This window comes from Heterodontus francisci, chromosome 32 (assembly GCF_036365525.1).
Source record: "Heterodontus francisci isolate sHetFra1 chromosome 32, sHetFra1.hap1, whole genome shotgun sequence".
Classification (NCBI taxonomy): Eukaryota; Metazoa; Chordata; class Chondrichthyes; order Heterodontiformes; family Heterodontidae; genus Heterodontus; species Heterodontus francisci.
This window is the reverse complement of record NC_090402.1, coordinates 22682572-22706037: the sequence shown is the minus strand read 5'-3', so window position 1 is coordinate 22706037 and position 23466 is coordinate 22682572. Positions and strand designations below refer to the sequence as shown.

At 41.5% G+C, this 23466-nt stretch overlaps 1 protein-coding gene across 10 annotated transcripts in view; it reads right to left on the bottom strand.

Moving 5' to 3' along the window:
• mapkap1 (MAPK associated protein 1) overlaps nucleotides 1–23466 on the bottom strand; it is a 305427-nt gene that overhangs the window by 105507 nt on the left and 176454 nt on the right. For all 10 annotated transcript variants that reach the window (XM_068012486.1, XM_068012482.1, XM_068012484.1 and 7 more), the window contains one exon: nucleotides 22919–23031. In XM_068012486.1, the coding sequence (XP_067868587.1) occupies nucleotides 22919–23031 (113 nt within the window). The remainder of the gene's footprint in view (nucleotides 1–22918; nucleotides 23032–23466) is intronic.

Below are 23466 nucleotides of genomic sequence, written 5' to 3'. Positions count from 1 at the left end.
TGAGTATTGCTAAAAATAGAGACATGTTGTTGAAGTTTTTCGTCTTGCACTCATATGGACAATCCACAAGAATGCCAATGAAGGGAAGACAACGACTTTATACTATATGAAAAGAGAGTGCTGATTGGTTGGCAAGTGAACTCTGATTGGTAGAGGCATTGTCATGGACAATGCACCAATTTATGGTGACTGACAGTTAACTGCCAAGCTTTGTTTGAAATTTAACCTAGGCAGCTTGACTCTGATTGGTCAAGGCATTGTTCTGAAGAATGAACCAGTGAATGGCTGTCATTTATTTAGTTTAGCTGGAACAGGCGCAATGTTTGATTTAGATTAGATTAGAGATACAGCACTGAAACAGGCCCTTCGGCCCACCGAGTCTGTGCCGAACATCAACCACCCACTTATACTAATCCTACACTAATCCCATATTCCTACCAAACATCCCCACCTGCCCCTATATTTCCCTACCACCTACCTATACTAGTGACAATTTATAATGGCCAATTTACCTATCAACCTGCAAGTCTTTTGGCTTGTGGGAGGAAACCGGAGCACCCGGAGAAAACCCACGCAGACACAGGGAGAACTTGCAAACTCCACACAGGTAGTACCCGGAATCGAACCCGGGTCCCTGGAGCTGTGAGGCTGCAGTGCTAACCACTGCGCCACTGTGCCGCCCATGTTTGTACATGTTATTTTTGTCTGCAAAGAATAGTGCCCTGTGTATTAATAATATGAAGCTTCCAGTATGTGCAAATGTGCCAGACTGCAAGCCCTACCGACAATCTTAAATTGGATGTCAGCGTAATTCTTTGCACACTGAGGACTATTTAGAAAATGTTGTCCAATCGCGGAATCACATCTAATGTTGGACACTGTGTTTTGCATTTTGCAAGCACAGGCTGGTTGGGTACGGCCTGTACCTTGCCTGTTACGAACAGAGGAAGGGACATGTTGTTTGATACGATCCGCCAGTCTTTGGGACGTACAGCCTATATACCTAGCATCACACTGGCATTGAAATTCATATATTACATTACTCATTCGGGTGATAAGCAGGATGTCTTTTTGGCTCGACGGCAGCATCCTGTTCGTGGCAAACACCACATGCATTGCTCCTGCATAGCAGCAGCGTGAAACAGCTAGCTTCAACTGGTGCTCAAATTTTTGGGATACATTACCCTTTCAGGGTAGTTTGTGGTAGACTGGGCACTTTTCAAGGCCGAAAATGACAGCCTTAGGTCCATTCATAAGTTTGCGTGATACACAGCGAGAAATGATCTGATCAGGGTAGCCATTGTCGTGCAGGAAACTTTTGCCTGAATTGTTTTTGACCACTACCTCAAAGCATAACCTTCTTATTTAAGGGAGACAGTATTGCTACAAATAAATATTTTGAGATGGTGGATGCATTGTCCGTGATCTTCCAAAATTCCCTCGATGCTGGAATGGTCCCAGTGGAGTAGAAGATAGCTAATGTAGGACTACTGTTCAAAAAAGGAGGAAGAGCGAAAATAGGGAGCTGCAGGCCAGTTAGCCCGACATCCGTTGTTGGGAAAATGCTGGAATCCATTATTAAGGAAGTGGTAACAGGGCACTTAGAAAATCATAATATGATTGGACAGAGTCAACGTGGTTTTATGAAAGGGAAAGTGCATTTGATAAATCAGTTGGGTTTTTTTGCAGATGTAACTAGTAGGGTAGATAAAGGGAAACCAGTAGATGTAGTATATATGCCTTTTGAGAATCCAATCAATGAGGTGCCAAACGAAAGGTTGTTACACAAGATAAGGGCTCATGGGGTTGGGGTTGTATTAGCATGTTTAGAGGATTGGTTAAAGGACAGAAAACAGATAGTAGAAATAATCAGGTCATTTCAGTTGGTAGGCTGTTACTTGTAGGGTGCTGCAAGAATCAATGCTGGAGCCTCAGCTATTTACAATATATATTAATGTCTTAGATGAAGGGACCAGAGTGTAATGTATCCAAGCTTGTTGATGATACAATGCTAGGTGTGAAAGTGTCTGTAAAGGGATATAGACAGGTTAAGTGAGTGAGCAAGGAGCTATCAGATGGAGTACCATGTGGGGGAATGTGATGTTATTCTCTTTGGTAGTTGGAATAGAAAAAATTTAAATGGTGAGAAACTATTAATTGTTGGTGTTCAGAGGGATTTGGATGTCCTTGTACACAAAACACAAAGTTAACATGCAAGTACAGCAAGCGATTAGGAAGGCAAATGGGACTGCAAGGTCTTGCTGTAGTTACACAGGGCTTTGGTGAGAGCATACCTAGAGAACTGTATACAGTTTTGGTCTCTGTACCCAGGAAGGATATACTTGCCTTAGAGCCAGTGCAACCAAGGTTCACTGGACTGATCCTTGGAATGAGAGGGTTGTCCCGTGAGAAGAGACTGGAGCATAGGCCCATTCTACTCAAAGAGTTAAGAAGAATGAGAGGTGATCTCATTGAAACACAAGATCCTAAGAAGGCTTGAGAGGGTAGATACTAAGAGGCTGTTTCCCCTGGCTGGAGAGTCTAGAACTCAGTGGCATAGTCTCAGAAAAAGTGGTCAGCCATTTAGGACTGAAAGAAGGAAAAATTTCTTCACTCAGAGGGTTGTGAATCTTTGAAATTCTTTACTTAGAGGGCTGTGGATGCTCAGTCATTAAATATATTCAAGGCTGAGACTGACAGACTTTTAGTCTCTCGGGGAATCAACGGATATGGCAATCGGGCAGGAAAGTGGAGTTGAGGGCGAAGATCAGCCATAATCTTACTGAATGGCAGAGCAGGCTCGAAGGGCAGCATGGCCTACACCTACCTTGTATGAAATGACAGCTAAATAAATATGCTTCAACAAAATATTGGGAAGATCGAAGCCATTGCCTTCGGCCCCTACCACAAACTCAGCCATCAACTTCACCATTTCCCTGGCAATATCTGATGTGGAACCAGGTTATTTGCAATCTTCTTGTCATATTTAATCCCCGAGATGAGGTTCCAACCACATATCCGTGCTATCACTAAGACTGCCTATGTCCACCTCTATAATGTTAACCAACTCCACCCCGCCTCAGTTCTTCTGCTGCTGAAACCTTCATCCCATACCTTTGTTACCTTTAGACTTAACTATTCCAACGTATTGCTACATTCTATCCTCTGTAAACTGGAGATCAACCAAATTTCTACTGCCAGAGTCCTAACTCACACCAAGTCCTGTTCACCATCACCCCTGAGCTCGCTACATTGGCTCTCTGTCTGGCAATGCTTTGATTTTAAAATTCTCATCCTTGTTTTCAAAAACTTCCATTGCCTTGCCCTTCTCTACCTTGGTAATCTCCTTCCGCTCTGCAACACCAAAATAAAATCAAACTTCATTCGTAGGCATTGGACTCTTTAAATCCCAAGTTATTCGGTGTTGGTAGCTGTAGATATCAGCGCTCCTCCAATTTTGGCCTCTTGAACATACCCAATTTTAGTCACTGCAACACTGCCAGCTGTGCCTTCATCTGGGAAGGCCCTAAAGCTCTGGAATTCCCCCTCTAAATCTTTCCGCCTCTCTTTCCTCCTTTAAGATGCTCCTAAAATCTACCTCTCTGACCAAGCTTTTGGTCATCTGCCTTAGGATCTCATGGTTCAGTGTCAAATTTTGTTTGATAATGTTCCTGTGAAGCACCTTGGAACATTTCACTCCATTAAAGCTGCTTTATAAATGCAAGTTGTTGTTGTTGACATTAGACACTTTTCCAGATTACATAAGAACATGAGATAGGAGCAGTAGTAGGCCATTCAGCCCTTCTAGCCTGCCCCACCATTCAATGAGATCATGGCTGATCTGCTACTTCAACACCATTTTCCTGCACTATTCCTGTATTCCTTGATGTTTTTGATATGTAGAAATCTATTGATCTCAATCTTGAACATACTCAGCAACTGAGTCACCACAGCCCTCTGGGGCAGAGAATTCCAAAGATTCTGAGTGAATAAATTCTTCCTCATCTCAGTGGCTTGTCCATTATTCTGAGACTGTGTCCTCTGGTTCTAGATTTCCCAGTCTGGGGAAACATCCTTCCTGCATCTACCCTATCGAGCTCTGTAAGAGCTCTGTATGTTTGCATGAGATCACCTCTCATTCTTCTGAACTCCAGAGAATAAAGGCCTAGTCTATTTAATCTTTCCTCATAGGACAACCCCTCCAACCCAGGTATTAGTTTGGTAAACTTTTGTTTCACTCCCTCTATGGCAAGTATAACCTTCCTTAGGTAAGGAGACCAAAACTGCACACAATACTCCAGGTACAGTTTCATCAAGGCTCTATATAATTTCAGTAAGACATCTTTACTCATATACTCAAACCCTCTTTTAATAAAGGCCAACATACCATTTGCCTTAATTGTTTACTGTACCTGCATGTTAGCTTTCAGTGATTATGAACAAGGACACCCAAGTACCTTTGAAGTTCAACATTTCCCAGCCTCTGACCATTTCAGAAATACTCTGTATTTCTGTTTTTCCTATCAAAATGAATAACCTCACATTTTTCCACATTGTATTCCATCTGCAAAACTTTTGCCCACTCACTTAACCTCTCCAAATCCCCTTGAAGCATCTTTGCATCCTCCTCACAACTCACATTTCCACCTACTTTTGTGTCATCTGCAAATTTGGAAATATTGCATTTAATCCCTACTTCCAAATCATTGATATAAATTGTGAATAGCTGGGGCCCAAGCACTGATCCTTGCGGTACCCCACTAGTCACAGCCTGCCAACCTGAAAATGATCCATTTATTCCTACTCTGTTTTCCATCAGGGTTAACCAGTTCTCAATCCATGCTAGTACATTCCCCCCAATCCCATGTGCTCTAATTTTGTTTACTAATCTTAAGTGGGACCTCATCAAAAGCTTTCTGAAAATCTAAATATACTATGCTGCTAGTTACATCCTCAAAAAACTCCAACAGATTTGTTAAACATGCTTTTCCTTTCATAAATCCATGTTGACTCTGCCCAATCCTACCATTATTTTCTAAATATCCTGTTGTCACAACCTTTATTATAAATTCTGGCATTTTTCCTATGACTGATGTTAGGCTAATAGGTCTACAGTTCCCCGTTTTCTCTCTCCCTCCTTTCTTAAATAGTGGGGTTACCATTGCCATCTTCCAAACTATAGGAACCATTCCAGGGTCTATAGAATTTTGAAAGATGACCACTAATGCATCTACTATTCCTACAGTCACCTCTTTCAACACTCTGGGATGTAGATCAGCAGTTCCTGGGGATTTATCTACTTTAAGTCCCATTAATTTCTCTAGTACTTTTTTTTAACACTAATATTAATACCTCGTTTACAGTAGTCCCTTGATTTTCTATTTTTTTTAGTATTTTCTTCCATGTAGACAGACACTATATATTTGTTTAGTTTCTCTGCCATTTCCTTATTCCCCATTCCCTCCTGACTCCACTTGTAATGGACCCACGTTTGTTTTTGCTAATCTTTTCCTTTTTACATACCTATAGAAGGTTTAGAGCCCATTTTTATGTTTCTTGCTAGTTTACTCGAATTCTGTTTTCCCTTTCTTAATCTTTTTCTTGGTCGCCCTTTATAGAATTCTAAAATGCTCCTAATCCTCTGGCTTACCAATTTTGTTGGCAACTTTATACGCCTCTTCCTTTGATCTAATACAATCCTTGATTTATTTCGTTAGCCATGGTTGGAACACTTTCCTTGCTGTGTTTTTGTGCATTAAAAGGAATGTATTTTTGTTGTAAACGATGCATTAGTTCTTTAAATGTTAGCCATTGCCTGTCTACCATCATACCTTTAAACATCATTTCCCAATCCACCATAGCCAATTTGCCCCACATACCTTCATAGTTTCCTTTGCTTAGATTTAAGGACTAGTTTGTGATTGAACGACATCACTTTCAAACTTAATGCAAAATTCTATCATATTATGGTCACTCTTTCCTAAAGACTCCTTTACAAGATTAATTAGCCCTTTCTCATTGCACAATTTTAGATCTAAAATAGCCCATTCCCTAGTTGGGTCCTCAACGCACTGCTCTAGAAAACCATCTCGCATACATTCCAAGAATTCGTCCTCCACAACATTAGTACAATTACACCAATGTGTTTTGTTGAATGGTAATTTTCTTTAATCCACTGACTGGAGATCTAAATTTGTACTTTTTCTTTTTAAAAAAGACACGCTGCCAGCAAAGTCATCCTTTCAGCTTAAGATGATCACCTAATTTACAGCGCTGTATCCTACACTGCAATGCTTATGAGGAGAGAGATGAAATGTCTGCTAATTTCCCAGCAAGAACCAAGACCCAGGAAGTTTAAAGAAACTACCTGTTCTCTCAGCAAGCAGAGAAATACTGCTAACTGCTGTTTGAATGACCGAGTTACTGTCATGTGAAAAGCCCCTCCCACTCTGTGGTTTAAAGCTGGTGTTTTCTCTGCAGCAGAGGAGAAACAACTGGATTCTGACATTTACAGACCCTAAGTGGGGGCCCCTCTCTCTCTCCATTCCAGCTTGAAAGCTTTCAAATCCTGCTTGTTGACTGACCACCTTTGCATACTCCGGCTACAATCAGAAACCCTGCTGGAGGAAATCATCTGCACCACTGTTTCCAAGAGACCAACCAAACCAGTCGTCTACCTCTTCAAACCAAAAGCCTCAGGACCACTGAATTCAGCTAGAAGCCAGTCGAATCGCTGAGCTTCACAGACTGTATACCTCTTTTTATGGACTCTAACTCAACCAACTACCTTTTCCCACTCTGTAACAAGTGAAAGTTGGCGCGTTGTTTATTATTTTATTAGTTCGGTTTAGGTACAATAATATTAACTTCTTTCTTTGTTAATTCAAGAAAACTGTTTTTGTTAACTCTGGCCCTAGCTGCTGGCACACTCTTAAGTTTGCAATCACTGTCCCTTCCTGCCATACTCTGATTATTATCGTTATTGCTACCTTGATCTATTGTCTTGTCATTTCCCTTTAATTTACACAATCTTCCTCTACATGATCCCTTCCCCCACTCCTTTAGTTTAAAGCCCTCTCTACTTTCCCAATTATACGACTCGCTAGAACACTAGTACCAGCATGGTTCAGGTGAAGTCCGTCCCAATGGTACAACCCCCACTTTCTCCAGTACTGGAGAACCAGAACCCACTTCTCCCACACCAGTCTTTGAGCCACGCATTCATCTCTCTAATCTTATTTACTCTATACCAATTTGCACATGGCTCAGGTAATAATCCAGAGATTACCTTTGAAGTTCTGCTTTTTAGTTTAGAGCCTAGCTCCTCATACTCCCTATGCATAACCTCTTTCCTAGTCCGATCTATGTTGTTGGTACCTACATGGACTACGACAACTGCAAGTTCCTCTCCAGCCCTGAGCAGGTGTCCTGAACCCTTACACAGGGCAGGCAACGCAGCCTTCTGGATTCTGGCTCTTGGCTGCAGAGAACAGTGTCGATCCCCCTGACTATACTGTCCTCTACTACAACTACATTCCTTTTAACTCACTCCACTTAAATGGATTCCTGTACCATTTGTTGTGCTTGGATTTGTTGTGCAGGTCAATTTGTTTGATGCCCAAATCAAAATGTATTCAGGGGCTCCTCTGAAGGCAAGCCATTCACTATCTGAAATAGCAAACTAGCGAGTACGGAGATTCCAAAAAACACAAATGGATCAAAAACCTCAAGAGCAATGCAAGAAAACAAACTCACTGGCAGGAATAATCTGTTCCGCCATCAACACATCAATAATGCTTCTCTCCTTCAGTAAGGAAACTGCTCTTCCTTCAAGGCTCCACTGCTTGAAGGAATGGAATTGTAAAAAAAACCCACACAACCCTGACCCACCACAGTAAGCTGCAGATTTAAAATGGCGGAAAGTTCTCTAAGTATTCTTATGAAATGTAACTATGATTATAAAAAATTACAAATATATACATGTGGTTAATAATGCAGTCACTAAAATGTACTGTTTGAAAAGCTACTGCACTTCGAATCCTCAAGAACAATTCAACACCCACAATCGTGTTTTGCACCAATATTTATGTAGAACTAACAACCCAGGAGATGCAGGTTTTGTTAAAAATGCCTCTTTTTAAACCTTATAATTCAGTATATCTACATATCATGACGTGGGGAGTTTATTTGCATTCCCCACAGTTTCAAAGTTTTGCTCTGCTTCACTGCTGAGGTATGATTACTGAAGGACACTTTGATGTGTTATCCCCGACTTCTAGCTGGTGTAATTCACATCAATTATTGAAGACAAAAGATAATGGACCAGTATTCTTGAGCAATTACACTTCATCCAGCACTAAAAAGAAAGATTTGTCAGCCTCTTACAAGCTGAAGGTAGTGTAGCATTTTACTCAGACACCCATATTTTTCATAAAAATATAGGCGAAAGAATGGAAAAAATTTAATACCTCTCCCCGTGATTATGTTATGCATTTACTGCAAATTTATATACACAATTAATACAATGCCTCTATGCCAGCACACTTGTGTAACAGCTGCCAAAATTACTTTGAAGATTAAGAACGTGTGTTTGCCCGATTTCCAGGCTAAATATTTTTCTACTTTCAGTACCTCCAAACTTTGGTCAAAGTAATTTTTGATGGCCAACCAAAGGGAATCAAATCCGTAATCTGGTGGCCAACAATTAAAAAACATGTTGCCAGTGCAGTCTGATAGAGTCGGTCACAATCTACAACCAATGCCATTACCAGTTCCTAAAAAAAGTTAAATAACTTCCAGTATCCCAAAGTTATTAATTATTTCTATTAAATTTTGCTCCAACATGCACAACTTAGCAGAAAGTTCAGAGAGAGAGTACTGACAGTCAAGAAACTGGTAACGAGGCAAGAATTTTAAGCTGAAGGTTATTTCAAAGGTACCTAGGAGTTTCATAAGTTGCTTCACAAGAGGAAAAGTCCTGACTTTTGATGCCACGGTTCGGTAGGCAAATAAATCAATGCCCTCAAACACAGAAGTTATTAAGAAATCAAAAAAAAGTCACCTTCATAATGGGTAATACAAATTGCACAAATTAACTTTATTTCACCGGATGATAGGTGCAGTTTTACTAGTGTGGACAAAGGTCCCTGACAATGGACTGAAAAAGTCTTGAGTACCAAAGGTACACAACAGAGAGAAAAAGAAAACTTTGAAATCATGGAGCATATTTAACACAGATCAATTAAACAATAATTTGCAGCCAATGACATGTCTTCTGTCAATAAAATTTAGCATTTTCATTCACATGCGTAGTGTACACAGGTTACTCACTTAGTTAGCTGAACCGTTTTAGGAGATATATAGCACCAGTGTGGTCATTCTAAACTCAAATTAATTCAAGTACTTAAACTGAAGAACATCTTACGATGGCTGTGTAGATGAATCGATAAGGATATACAATATTTTCGATACTTTATCACTTTTTGCACACTTCATCATTTTCTTCCTTTCAGCTGAAGGACACAAAAGTGAGATATGGGCTTTTCAATGACAGAAGACACACTTGCTGTAGAGAAAAACTGCTGGTCTCACACTTTTCCTTGCCTGGACTGATGAAACTTATCATGAGTGTGACTGGTTGGTTTGATTTTTCTTGAATACTTAAATGACTTTTATTACACAGCCATTCCTTAACAAGTTAACATCAGTCATCTGAAGTAAAAAGTTTCAAAGCTGTCCAACTCAAGTTTGTTTCTTTCGTCATTCCTCCTCCAGCGTATATCATATCATATATTCCAATCTGGGCATCTTCCCATTTTATTTGCAAGCATGAAAAACCCTTTGAAAATATTGCTTGCTTTTCAGTTTTTCTGTGATGTACATAAGGCATTAAATTAAGCTCAAGCAATTGATAAAGAACAGTAATTATTCATTCTATAATGTGCCAAAATATCAATACAAATTATTGACACTAGATACAAATTATACTTTAAAACTATTTTTGAAACATTTTTATTGATACATTTGACTCTGTGCTTGCAAAATGCCATTAGTGCTTTCATCATATATTAGAATTAGTGCTAGACAGTATTTAAATTTTAAAAAACATTTGAAGTAATGATTTCTAATGGGATGTATTATTTTCATTTTATGTAACTTTAAGCACTGGTACTGCAGAACACAGAATTTACTCATTACTAAAGAATGGCTTCACCCATTTATTGTAGCCACTACAGGTATTTGTGATGTACTACAATTCCAGAAATAACAACAAGCAAAATGAAAAAAAAAAATCAACTGAAATTTCAAAATGGATTGAAATGTACAGGTTAAGTAATGTTTTTCTGGTCATAGCTGAGAGCCCTCTAATGCAGGCGAGAACTGTTTAAACATTACGCTGGCACAATGAACTAATCTCTCCCTTGCCAGTGAGATAATGTGACCCCCAGAATGCATAAAGTCACCCAAAAAGCGAACAAAAGCAGCTCTCAAAAATACAGAACCATTCATCGAAGCTAACGACTAGTTCATTATGAGTGATGATGGATAAAGACTTCTCATGCTGAGATGAAATCAAGATTTATATGCATTGCTTCCTCCTGCAACTTGTGGGAAGATCATCATCATTTAATTCTATCTCTGCGGCCAGTGATGGGCATCCAGAGAGCTGGTTATCAAACGGCGCAGTCAGCTGGCAAAATCAGTACGTGCAGTTGGCACATCTGGACTGCAATGCCACAGCTGAGGGTGAACAATGGCTCTTGGCAAGTAGCCAAATTGCTTGCAGACGCGAGCAGGTTTGATCCACAACCACCCTACCAGCTTTTTATATGAATCAGATTTCAGAATGTTAAATGTTCCTTTGCTATTTTTTACAGCTCTTATCGGTCCCACCGAATATGGCCTTGAGACAGCTCATCCATGTCCTTTTCTACTTTATCTATTCAAACTTTTAATAAAAGTTCACATTTCATCCCCAAATAGTTAATTAAATCTTTGACAGATTATACTCCAGAAAAGACTTTTAAAAAGAAAAATTGCTGAAAATCTACTTTTACAATCTGATTGTATTTTGTGAATGAGGTTACCTTTTACGTAAAAGAACTCAATTCACGGACAGAAACTTGAGTATATTAAAAACCATTAATTCAGGCAAGAATGGATCTGTAGGCGTTCAACATCTGATTGTGTGAAAAATTCTGTGAGCACTTCATTTGAAAATTCAGCGGTGTACAGAATTTAAAAATTGCAATCCATGACACAAAAAATCCAAAATACACAGACCTTGGTCAATAACTAGATGGTTTTTGCATGTCATAGTGGCTCATGATATCGTACTACTATTTCACATTCAGGTAAAGATGATTAGGAATATTCATACAGTAAAACGTTTGAAAGATTTACCAACTCCTGGGTTTCACACTAAAAAAAATAAAGGACTTAATGAGTAAATGTTAGATACTTAGCAAACCTTCTTTTAAAAAAAAGTCTTACTGCAGAATTCATATTTTCAGACCCTACTGTACAGCCCTGAAGGCCATCCATCTGCTGCATTAAAAAGTCAAGCCGACATGCTCCAATGACATTGACTAAAGGATTCCCCACGGAATGCATCCACTACCTAGCACTAACAACACTGTAGTTGGTACATTTCCAAACCATTCAGAAGTGGTCTTTTAAACTCAATCCCCACTTAGATTTTAATACGTTTTTGCAAAATCTCTGCAGGAATTACACTTTTCTAGGTATTGTTTGAAAAAAAGATACCAATTAGTCTTGAAATGAACCAACTATGCCACCAACAATGGACATAGTCTACTGGAATCCCCTTGATGGATGTCAGAGCAAGCCAATTTGCCTTTTTAATTGCATCCTTAAAAGATACGCAGATCAGCTTTTTTTACATTAGAACATCAGAACATTACAGCGCAGTACAGGCCCTTCGGCCCTCGATGTTGCACCGACCTGTGAAACCATCTGACCTACACTATTCCATTTTCATCCAAATGTCTATCCAATGACCACTTAAATGCCCTTAAAGTTGGCGAGTCTACTACTGTTGCAGGCAGGGCGTTCCACGCCCCTACTACTCTCTGAGTAAAGAAACTACCTCTAACATCTGTCCTATATCTATCACCCCTCAACTTAAAGCTATGTCCCCTCGTGTTTGCCATCACCATCCGAGGAAAAAGACTCTCACTATCCACCCTATCTAACCCTCTGATTATCTTATATGTCTCTATTAAGTCACCTCTCCTCCTCCTCTCCAACGAAAACAACCTCAAGTCCCTCAGCCTTTCCCCGTAAGACCTTCCCTCCATACCAGGCAACATCCTAGTAAATCTCCTCTGCACTCTTTCCATAGCTTCCACATCCTTCCTATAATGCGGTGACCAGAACTGCACGCAATACTCCAGGTGCGGTCTCACCAGAGTTTTGTACAGCTGCAGCATGACCTCATGGCTCCGAAACTCGATACCCCTACTAATAAAAGCTAACACACCATATGCCTTCTTAACAGCCCTATTAACCTGGGTAGCAACCTTCAAGGATTTATGCACCTGGACACCAAGATCTCTCTGCTCATCTACACTACCAAGAATCTTCCCATTAGCCCAGTACTCTGCATTCCTGTTACTCCTTCCAAAGTGAATCACCTCGCACTTTTCCGCATTAAACTCCATTTGCCATCTCTCAGCCCAGCTCTGCAGCCTATCTATGTCCCTCTGTACCCTACAACATCCTTCGGCACTATCCACAACTCCACCGACCTTAGTGTCATCCGCAAATTTACTAACCCACCCTTCTACACCCTCTTCCAGGTCATTTATAAAAATGACAAACAGCAGTGGCCCCAAAACAGATCCTTGCGGTACACCACTAGTAACTAAACTCCAGGATGAACATTTGCCATCAACCACCACCCTCTGTCTTCTTTCAGCTAGCCAATTTCTGATCCAAAGCTCTAAATCACCTTCAACCCCATACTTCCGTATTTTCTGCAATAGCCTACCATGGGGAACCTTATCAAACGCCTTACTGAAATCCATATACACCACATCCACTGCTTTACCCTCATCCACCGCTTTACCCTCATCCACCTGTTTGGTCACCTTCTCGAAAAACTCAATAAGGTTTGTGAGGCACGACCTACCCGTCACAAAACCGTGCTGACTATCGCGAATGAACTTATTCTTTTCAAGATGATTATAAATCCTGTCTCTTATAACCTTTTCCAACATTTTACCCACAACCGAAGTAAGGCTCACAGGTCTATAATTACCAGGGCTGTCTCTACTCCCCTTCTTGAACAAGGGGACAACATTTGCTATCCTCCAGTCTTCCGGCACTATTCCTGTCGACAATGACGGCATAAAGATCAAGGACAAAGGCTCTGCAATCTCCTCCCTAGCTTCCCAGAGAATCCTAGGATAAATCCCATCTGGCCCAGGGGACTTATCTATTTTCACACTTTCCAAAATTGATAACACCTCCTCCTTGTGAACCTCAATCCCATCTAGCCTAGTAGCCTGAATCTCAGTATTCTCCTCGACAACATTTTCTTTCTCTACTGTAAATACTGACGCAAAATATTCATTTAACACTTCCCCTACCTCCTCTGATTCCACACACAACTTCCCACTACTATCCTTGATTGGCCCTAATCTAACTCTCGTCATTCTTTTATTCCAGATATACCTATAGAAAGCCTTAGGGTTTTCCCTGATCCTATCCGCCAATGACTTCTCGTGTCCTCTCCTTGCTCTTCTTAGCTCTCCCTTTAGATCCTTCCTGGCTAGCTTGTAACTCTCAAGCGCCCTAACTGAGCCTTCACGTCTCATCCTAACATAAGCCGCCTTCTTCCTCTTGACAAGCGCTTCAACTTCTTTAGTAAACCACGGCTCCCTCGCTCGACAACTTCCTCCCTGCCTCACAGGTACATACTTATCAAGGACACGCAGTAGCTGCTCCTTGAATAAGCTCCACATTTCGATTGTGCCCATCCCCTGCAGTTTCCTTCCCCATCCTACGCATCCTAAATCTTGCCTAATCGCATCATAATTTCCTTTCCCCCAGCTATAATTTTTGCCCTGCGGTATATACCTGTCCCTGCCCATCGCTAAGGTAAACCTAACCGAATTGTGATCACTATCACCAAAGTGCTCACCTACATCTAAATCTAACACCTGGCCGGGTTCATTACCCAGTACCAAATCCAATGTGGCATCGCCCCTGGTTGGCCTGTCTACATACTGTGTCAGAAAACCCTCCTGCATACACTGGACAAAAACTGACCCATCTAAAGTACTCGAACTATAGTATTTCCAGTCGATATTTGGAAAGTTAAAGTCCCCCATAACAACTACCCTGTTATTCTCGCCCCTGTCGAGAATCATCTTCGCTATCCTTTCCTCTACATCTCTGGAACTATTTGGAGGTCTATAAAAGACTCCCAACAGGGTGACCTCACCTCTCCTGTTTCTAACCTCGGCCCATACTACCTCAGTAGACGAGTCCTCAAACGTCCTTTCTGTCGCTGTAATACTCTCCTTGATTAACAATGCCACACCCCCCCCCTCTTTTACCATCTTCTCTGTTCTTACTGAAACATCTAAATCCCGGAACCTGCAACATCCATTCCTGCCCCTGCTCTACCCATGTCTCCGAAGTGGCCACTACATCGAGATCCAGGTACCAACCCATGCTGCAAGCTCACCCACATTATTCCGGATGCTCCTGACGTTGAAGTAGACACATTTTAAACCAGGTTCTTGCTTGCCAGTGCCCTCTTGCGTCCTTGTAACCTTATCCCTGACCTCACTACTCTCAACATCCTGTACACTGGCACTACATTTTAGGTTCCCATTCCCCTGCTGAATTAGTTTAAACCCCCCTGAAGAGCACTAGCAAATCTCCCCCCCAGGATATTGGTACCCCTCTGGTTCAGGTGAAGACCATCCTGTTTGTAGAGGTCCCACCTACCCCAGAAACAGCCCCAATTATCTAGGAAACCAAAACCCTCCCTCCTGCACCATCCCTGCAGCCACGTGTTCAACTCCTCTCTCTCCCTATTCCTCGCTTCGCTTTCACGTGGCACGGGCAACAACCCAGAGATAACAACTCTGTTTGTTCTCGCTCTAAGCTTCCACCCTAGCTCCCTGAATTTCTGTCTTAAATCCCCATCTCTCTTCCTACCTATGTCATTGGTGCCTATGTGGACCACGACTTGGGGCTGCTCCCCCTCCCCCTTAAGGATCCCAAAAACACGATCCGAGACATCACGAACCCTGGCACCTGGGAGGCAACATACCAACCGTGAGTCTCTCTCGTTCCCACAGAACCTATCTGTTCCCCTAACTATGGAGCCCCAATGACTCATGCTCTGCTCCTCTTCCCCCTTCCCTTCTGAGCAACAGGGACAGACTCTGTGCCAGAGACCTGTACCCCATTGCTTACCCCTGGTAAGTCGTCCCCTGCAACAGTATCCAAAACGGTATACCTGTTGTTGAGGGAAACGGCCACAGGGGATCCCTGCACTGCCTGCTGGTTCGCTCTCCTTCCCCTGACGGTAACCCATCTACCTACTTCTTTTACCTGAGGTGTGACTACCTCCCCATAACTCCTCTCAATAACCCCCTCCGCCTCCCGAATGATCCGAAGTTCATCCAGCTCCAGTTCCCTAACGCGGTTCTCGAGGAGCTGGAGTTGGGTGCACTTCCCGCAGATGCAGTCAGCAGGGACACTCTTGGCGACCCTTACCTCCCACATCCTGCAGGAGGAACATACAACTGCCTTAACTTCCATTCCCTCTATTCTAAATTCCCAACAAATCTACTGAAAAACCACCCAAATATATAGTTTTTACTTACCCAGCAGTCCCCTGGTCCTCCGAAAACAAAAGGGAATTAACTTTTAAACTTCCACTGAAATTGACTTCCCAGCTGTAAGCTCGCTCTCGCACCTTCGCTACTGTCAAAGCTGCAGTCACCAAAACTAAAAGCTTGCAAGAACTTTAAAAAATTCGAATGAATTACTTTCTTCAATTTTACAGTTTCTTTGACAAGTGAACTGAACATCACAGTACAATGAATGAGATTCTAATTTCATAGTATTACAGTCACTTTTTGGAATGTATTGGTGCGCCATTATTAATACTAAAATGGAACCAGTCTTCTAATGAACCTATCTATTTCCTAGATAGGTTCATTAGAAGATTATTACATTATTGTTCCCATTATCCCAACTTCAAGATTATTTTCCCATTTTGCAATGGTCAATGGTAATGGATCTATATTACCGAGTACTAAATAGTACCTGCACTGACAAAAAAAACCTAGTAAATGACAGTATTACAGTACCAATCCAGTATAGAATTACAGAACTAATAGCACAAACGGAGGCCATTGTGTTCACTGCACCTGCTAACTCTTGAACCAAGACTGTCAACTCTAATCTGATTTCCCTGCTCTTTTCCTCACATCATTTTATATCCTTTTCCTTTTCAAATATTTATCCAATTTCCTTTAAATAATGTTATAATCTCTGCCTCAGCAGTGACCTGTGGTAAAGCGTTTCATGCTCTAACGACATTGTGGGGGACAAAAATGTCTTTAACTTCCCCCTTCATTGCCTGGTGAGAATCTGAGACTATGACCCCTTGTAAACAACCACTGAAAACAATCTTTCATTATTTACCCTCCTGGAACTTTTCAGAATTCTGAAAGTCTTAGATCTACCTTAATCCTATCTGCTACATACCATAGGATACTAAGCTACTGGGAACAGAAGGTGAGATTTAATTTCCAGTCTGTTAATTCAGTTCTCACTGGGTTAGCTGAGCTCAGCAAGGATGCTATTATTGTTGCAGTCTCTCTGAGCTTGGAGTGGAGGGGGTGAAAGGAAGAAATGTCAGGTTTTCCTTCCCTGACTGCTATTCAGTGACCCCCCCTCCCCACCACTGAAAAGATCATTTAAAAATTGGATGAGAACAAGTTTGGGTTTAGTATTCTTGTTCATGACATACAGGCTCTCTCAACTCTATTCCAACTAAAGTGCTGACTACCAATTTCCTTTCTTGGCCCCCATACTAGCTGACATTGTATACAGTTCCCTTCCCTTGTTGACTAAAGTTTCAACCACTGTTATGACCGAGGCGGGAGGAGTGCACTGTCTTTTCTAGTTCCACTTCTCCACTATACGGTCAATCACTGACTCTACTCTTCATCCCAGAATAAACCAGGTTTCTTTAATAAACAACAAAATTATCAGTTTATTATAAAGCATGACTTATTCAGTAATGAAGCAAAGCATTAACACACAGATTGAAATATGAAAGTTCACTTTCTTTAAATACCCAACACACACTGGTTAAAGTAAAAAAAAATTCTCTCTCTCCAGAGGTCCTTTACAAAAAAAGACAAAAAAGTATACGTTGGCCAATACTTGCTAATTCTTGAAGAAAAAAAGGATGAGACATGTTGTGTCCCAAAAAATGCATAGAGTCAGGCATCCTAGTACACGCAGATGGGTCACTGGGATCTTTTCCGGAGCCTTTCTTTCCAGACGGCATCAAAATGTAATCTGGCAGGCTTTATAGGTGGTTCTCAGGAGAAATGCGGCATCAGGGGGGTTTTAGCTCTCAAACACTGGATTCGCAGGGTTCTTTTCCGAAAGAGGTAGAGAAAGAGGAGCTGGGTGTTTTTCAGCAAGCTACCAACCCCTGCTACTTTCAACACAGTCCACACTCCAACTGAACCAAAACAATATCCCAAAAGTGAAACCCCCTGACCACCATAAATCTTGACATGTCACTTCTCTGTAAACATCACCCCCAAGTCACCAAGGTTTCTGTTGTTTATTAAGCTTAAGGCATGTGTCATCCAGCAAAGGTTTGTTTTCAAACAAGACCACTCACTGACCCTTGTTAAAAAAAAACACATCCATGGAATCTTGTCATTTTACAAAATTAACCAATGTCCATAATTCTAAGAAACGAGTCCACAAAAAATATTTTAAAAGAAGCACTTTCAGAACACCACACTATTTGCAACCTCATGCATTGTGTTTGACCCTAAGCTAAGCTCCTAGCCCCTTAACCTCACCATCACTAAGAACACCTAGTCCCACCTCCAAAACATCACCCATCTCTGCCCCTGCCTCCAACCATCTGTGCGGAACTCCTCATTCATGCTACTGCTAGATCCACACTTGCCTATTCCAATGCTCTCCTGGCTGGCCTCCCATCTTCCATCATCCATAAATATGAGCTCACCAAGATCTGCTCTCCATATCCTAACCTACACCAAGTCCCGCTCACCCATCACACCTGTACTTGCTGATCTACATTGATCTCCACCAAAACACCACAAATTTAACAGTCGCATCCTTGTGTTGAAATCTCTTCATGGCTTTCACTGTAACCGCCCTACAACCTTCTTCTACGAACAAGTGAGAAAGAGGTCTAGGGTTCCCTTTCAGCCTTCACCTGGTCTTAAGAGTAATAGGGTTTAATTTTAAACACAGTGTTTTTAGCTCCCCCCTTGGTGCATTTTTGTGCACCGCTTTCCAATTACAAGGCAAAGAAACCAGCACAAACAGGCTTTCTTTGGTTTAAAGAAGAAAAGTTGAAATTTTATTAAACTTAAACTCTAATTCAGTTAACGCCTATGGATATATGCCACGGCCCACGCTAGCATGCATACGTGATACACACATGTAAATAGAGACAGAAAAAAGCAGAAGAAAAATAAAGTGGAAAGGTTTGAAGCAACATCTGAAGAGTTGTTGTTACGGTTCTTCAAGCTCCCTACAGAGTCCTTGATTGTAGGTAGATCTTGCTTTTCATTGGGGCTCAGTATTCTTCTTGAACCTTGTTCACCGTAGGAGACTTTTCTCTCTTGGGGTTCATGTGTCTTCAGTGGGTTTTGGAGTTCCGTGAGAAAGAGATGGGAGCAGATAGGAGAGGCTGTGGCAAGTCAACCAGTTCAAACTCAGTTCAAACTGTACAATTCAGAAAAAAAACCAGACTGCCAAGCAGATTAATCATGTGACTAACTGGTTTGACCATGTCTGTTTGTGGATTGTATTGGAGCAGGGGATAGCACCTTTGTTCCAAACACTGTTAATGTGCAAATGTTTTTTCCAGCCAAGGTCTGGCAGTCCTTGTAACAAGCCTTCCCTTCTTCCCAGCAAGGATTTGAAATGTAATGTCCATGTGGCAAAATTAATGTGCGTTAGATTTAATTACCCCTAACTTGGAAATTTTTTCCCCCAAGAGAGTCAGTAGTGGGCGGGTCTATCCTCAACTCTCTTTCAGTGCTTTGCTGAGTCATGCAAAGGCTTTTGACTTCAGAGGATGGTTGGTTCCCTTTTCCTCTGACTGTGGAGGAGGATTCTTTGTTAATCTCTTTGTTCTCTGGGACACTCCTGTCTGTAGGTATTTGTGCAGACTCTACTGCACTCCCCTGCGGCACTTCGACTAGGTGAGGCATCACCCTCACAGTTTCTCTGCCTCTTAGAGATCTTTATTTGTGTCTGTAGGTTCTTGTAAATGCTGTTAGCAACTCTGGTGGGGTGCTTTTAGTGTCTTCATTTATGTAGGAGGATGTGGGGGTCTAACTTCTCACGTTTTTCGGGGTTGGCTGACTGGACAGTAGGGGTTTTCATCCGAGATTCCTGCCGGACTTCCTTTAACTTGCCCTCTTGGACCCTTTTTCCCCTTCCTTGTCTAACCTTTTGCCAGCCAGTCCCTTACAGTTCACTAGACCTCTCCTGGAGGGTCCTCCTAACACAGTATTTAGAGGTGCAGGATTCACTGTAGGTTGTGTTTTCCCCTCAACCTGGCACATGTGGCAACTCCTGCAGTACTCCACCACATCTTGGTGGAGTTTTGGCCAGTCACACTGCTGTCTTATGCAGGCTTTGGTCTTCGTATATCGGCATGTACAGCCACTGTAGTCTCGTGAGCCTTCTTAATATTTCTCCCTGGTACCTCTGCAGCACCACTAATTGTTGAACTACTGCCCACTCCTTGCTCTCAGGTCTGTGAGGAGAATTCCATTTCTTCATCAGTACCTCATTCTTTAAATAGTAGCAATCAGGGACTACCTCTGCTTCACTTTCAGACTGTGCTAATTTCGCAATACTGGGTCGGCTCGCTGAGCCTCAGCTAGTTCACTGCACTCTCTGGGGAAAAGGTCAGGTCTTTCCCCATCTAGTGGCCCCTGTGTCCCTGAGAATTACTATGGGCATGCTTGCCCCACTGGAGGGGTATGGGGTTACTTTCCCTTCAGACAAAAACCCTGATAACTCTCAGGAATCCTACTAAATTTTCCTGAGCATGCAGCCGTGAGCTTCCTGGGTCTCATACTTACTGCAGTTAAAGCCACAGCTTGTTCTGCTGTGCTTTCTATCAGGCTCCCTTTTTCACTGAGCGGATGTGCCCTGATTAATCCTCCAGGTTTTCCCTTTAGTTTCCAGCAGTCAGCTTTTAAATGCCCTGCTTTATTACAATGGAAGCACACAGGTCTCCGGGTCTGACTCTTACTGCTCACAGCACCTTCCTTTTTGGCTAAAGGAGGGCCCTCTGTGTGTACTGCTTTTCTTTCTCTCCCAGGACTGCTTGGGTTCCAATCACTTTCCCATCGTTTGTCCTTTTCAGATTTGTGGGAATGACTAGGAAAGGTTCTCCCCTGGAGACCGACTTATAAATTAAAGCAAACTCATTGGCCAGAACGGCCGCTTGCCGGGCTCTCTGATCCCGCGGCTCCTCTACATGGGTCTTTATGGAGAGTGGGAGAGAGTGTTTAAATTCCTCTAACAGAATTACTTCTCTGAGATTCTCATAACTGAGCTGCACTTTAAAAGCCCTCAGCCACTGGCAAAAACCAGCTACTTACTTCTTTCAAACTCGAGCTAAGTTTGATCAGCTTGTTTCTTGAGGGTTCGAAACTTTTGGCGATAGGCTTTGAGTACAAATTCATATGCCCCGAGGCTAGCAATTTTTTGTCAGTTCATAACTTAATGACCTCTCATCTGGCAACAGAAAATCAACTTCATGGGCTTTTCCAGTTAGCTTGCTTTGTAATAAAAGAGGCCAAGTCTCAGCTGGCCATTGTAGCTGCCTTGCCAGTTTCTCAAAGGACACAAAATAAGCTTCTACATCTTCCTCATTGAATTTTGGGATTAGCTGAGCTAGTTTTAACAATTATGTACCCAGCCCTGAATTACGTTCCTCTAAATTGGCCATGCTTTCACTGGGGTTACTCTGTCGCCCCCTAGTTAACTCAAGATGCCTCAGCTCTCTCTCTTCGCATTCTTTCCGGAATATTCTTTCTCTGTCCCTCATCTGCCTTTCATTTTCTTCACGTTCCTTCTGCAAGGCTCTTTCTTTCTCCATCTCCTGTAATTCAAGTTTCCTCTGTTCCAAATGTAGCTTTGATAGCAATACCCTGTTGGATCTACTTCTAACCCCGTTTCTGCTTCCTCAGATTCAAGGGAAAAATTGTTGGCCACTAGCCTTAGGAGTTCCGACTTCCTGGGCCGAGTCCAGGTCGGGTCGGGCCGGACACACACGGTAAGTGCTCTGCTTGTAACTATTGAAATTTTAAAAACTTACCTGAGCAGTGAGCGAGTGACGTCACTATGACATCATCACGCGTGCGCTGCAGCTTCTTGCAGGTTCGGTGTCAAGGAAGGTAAGTAAATGGATGGTCGGGTTGGGCTCGGGGCAAAATCGGAGGGACTCGGGCTGGGTCAGGCTCAGGTCCGCTGTGGTTCGGGTCGGGTTCTTTTTCCCAACTTGAGCAGGCCTCTAGAGCCAAGGATAAATGTCAAAGGGGAATAATGTTATAAGTCTCGAGAGATCTTTCATGTACAAATAATTATAAAGAATCAGAAATTTCTTCATCTAGTAGCATAAATAATTAGGTTCCCCCCAAAGTTAGTTTTCTCAGAAATGTGTTTATATGTTACCCTTATTGAAGCTCCAGGTACATCTATTTTAATGGAACAAATACTTTGAAAATGTATCCAACAATGGAATTCCCTTGCACCAAATCTACAGCAACGATGCTGATATATTTTCTTTTACGGTATATTTGCAAACTGATCTTGGGCCTTTTTAATATGGAAAAAAGGGAAAACAACAGAACCATAAAGTTCACTCATCCAGATGCATTCTTCTTTCTTGGGTCATCAGTGAGAAGACTCATCCTTGGCCAGCCTGTTCCTATTTAACACAGATGTTAACCTTCAGGCCTTTGCCACCTGAATAATCAGCTTCTGGTTTTAGCAAACCATGTGGCAGTATGCTTTTTTATATAAGTTGCTCCCAATTCGAAAATAGATCCTTTGACCACAGAAAACATGGAGGAAAGAAATCTAAACGTATTAAGTGTGAAAATAGAAGAAATGGCTCGAATAGAATAAAATTAAAACAAACCAAAATAAAAAGAGTAAAGATAAAGTATGAGGGAGAAATAACTGCGAGAACTGGCAATGTGACTTTTTTTTAAACCTTTATGTAAAATTGCATCAAGATTATCTGGCGTGACCTGCTTTAGATTTTGCTTTGTAGCTTTGGGTTATCATTCCTGATAACTCTGGATCAATATACATCACTATTTTATACTGGATCAATATATTACACATTTTTTCAGCATCAGTGTATTAGATAAAAATGTATAAATCTTGACAGTCTGGTGAACAAAAGTTTCTCTGATCCTCTAAGCAATCTAAATGTTAAAAATGGGTGAACTAGTTTTAACAATGCAAAGTTTAAGAATCCAAATGTAACCAATGTGCTTGTAAAACTGCAGATGCAAGAGTCACTAGTCACATAACATCAATGTGCATTAAATCACAACATTGCGCGTAACTCAATTTAGTCACTTTAAAATTCTTGGCTTCTCATTTTTACCTGCAGCCTTTTGTGAACCTTTTCTCCTTTTTAGAGCCTTCTGCAGGATCTCCTTCATGGTGACATTCACACTGTCAACTTGAATAAGAGAAAATCCACTCTGAGGTGCATTACTGCAATAAGAGAGGAACAATAATTCAATTATAAGTCGGTTTAAGAACATTTGAAATAATTTAATAATTTCTAGATTATATGGATTACACTACAACATCCAAGTCTGGATTGAAACACCTGATCAGAACAGACCACATTACCCATTTTAATCCAGACTGCATTTATTAATGCAGATATTAGAATTAGTTAATTGGATAGCTGTGCACGGTTTAATCGAAAGCAGCTCACACCAGATAGCATTTAGAATGAGACAGGTAAAACAGACTCACAAAGAGCAGTATTTGGATTAAATGAAAGATTCTGTTATAAAATAACAAATTCAGTTTGGAAAGACCAAAAATGACAACCTTTTGTTAAATCATTTGAAGTTATGGCATTTAAAAAAAAAAGATAAAATATCCTTTATAACAAAGTGAGTTTACCAGACAGAGCAA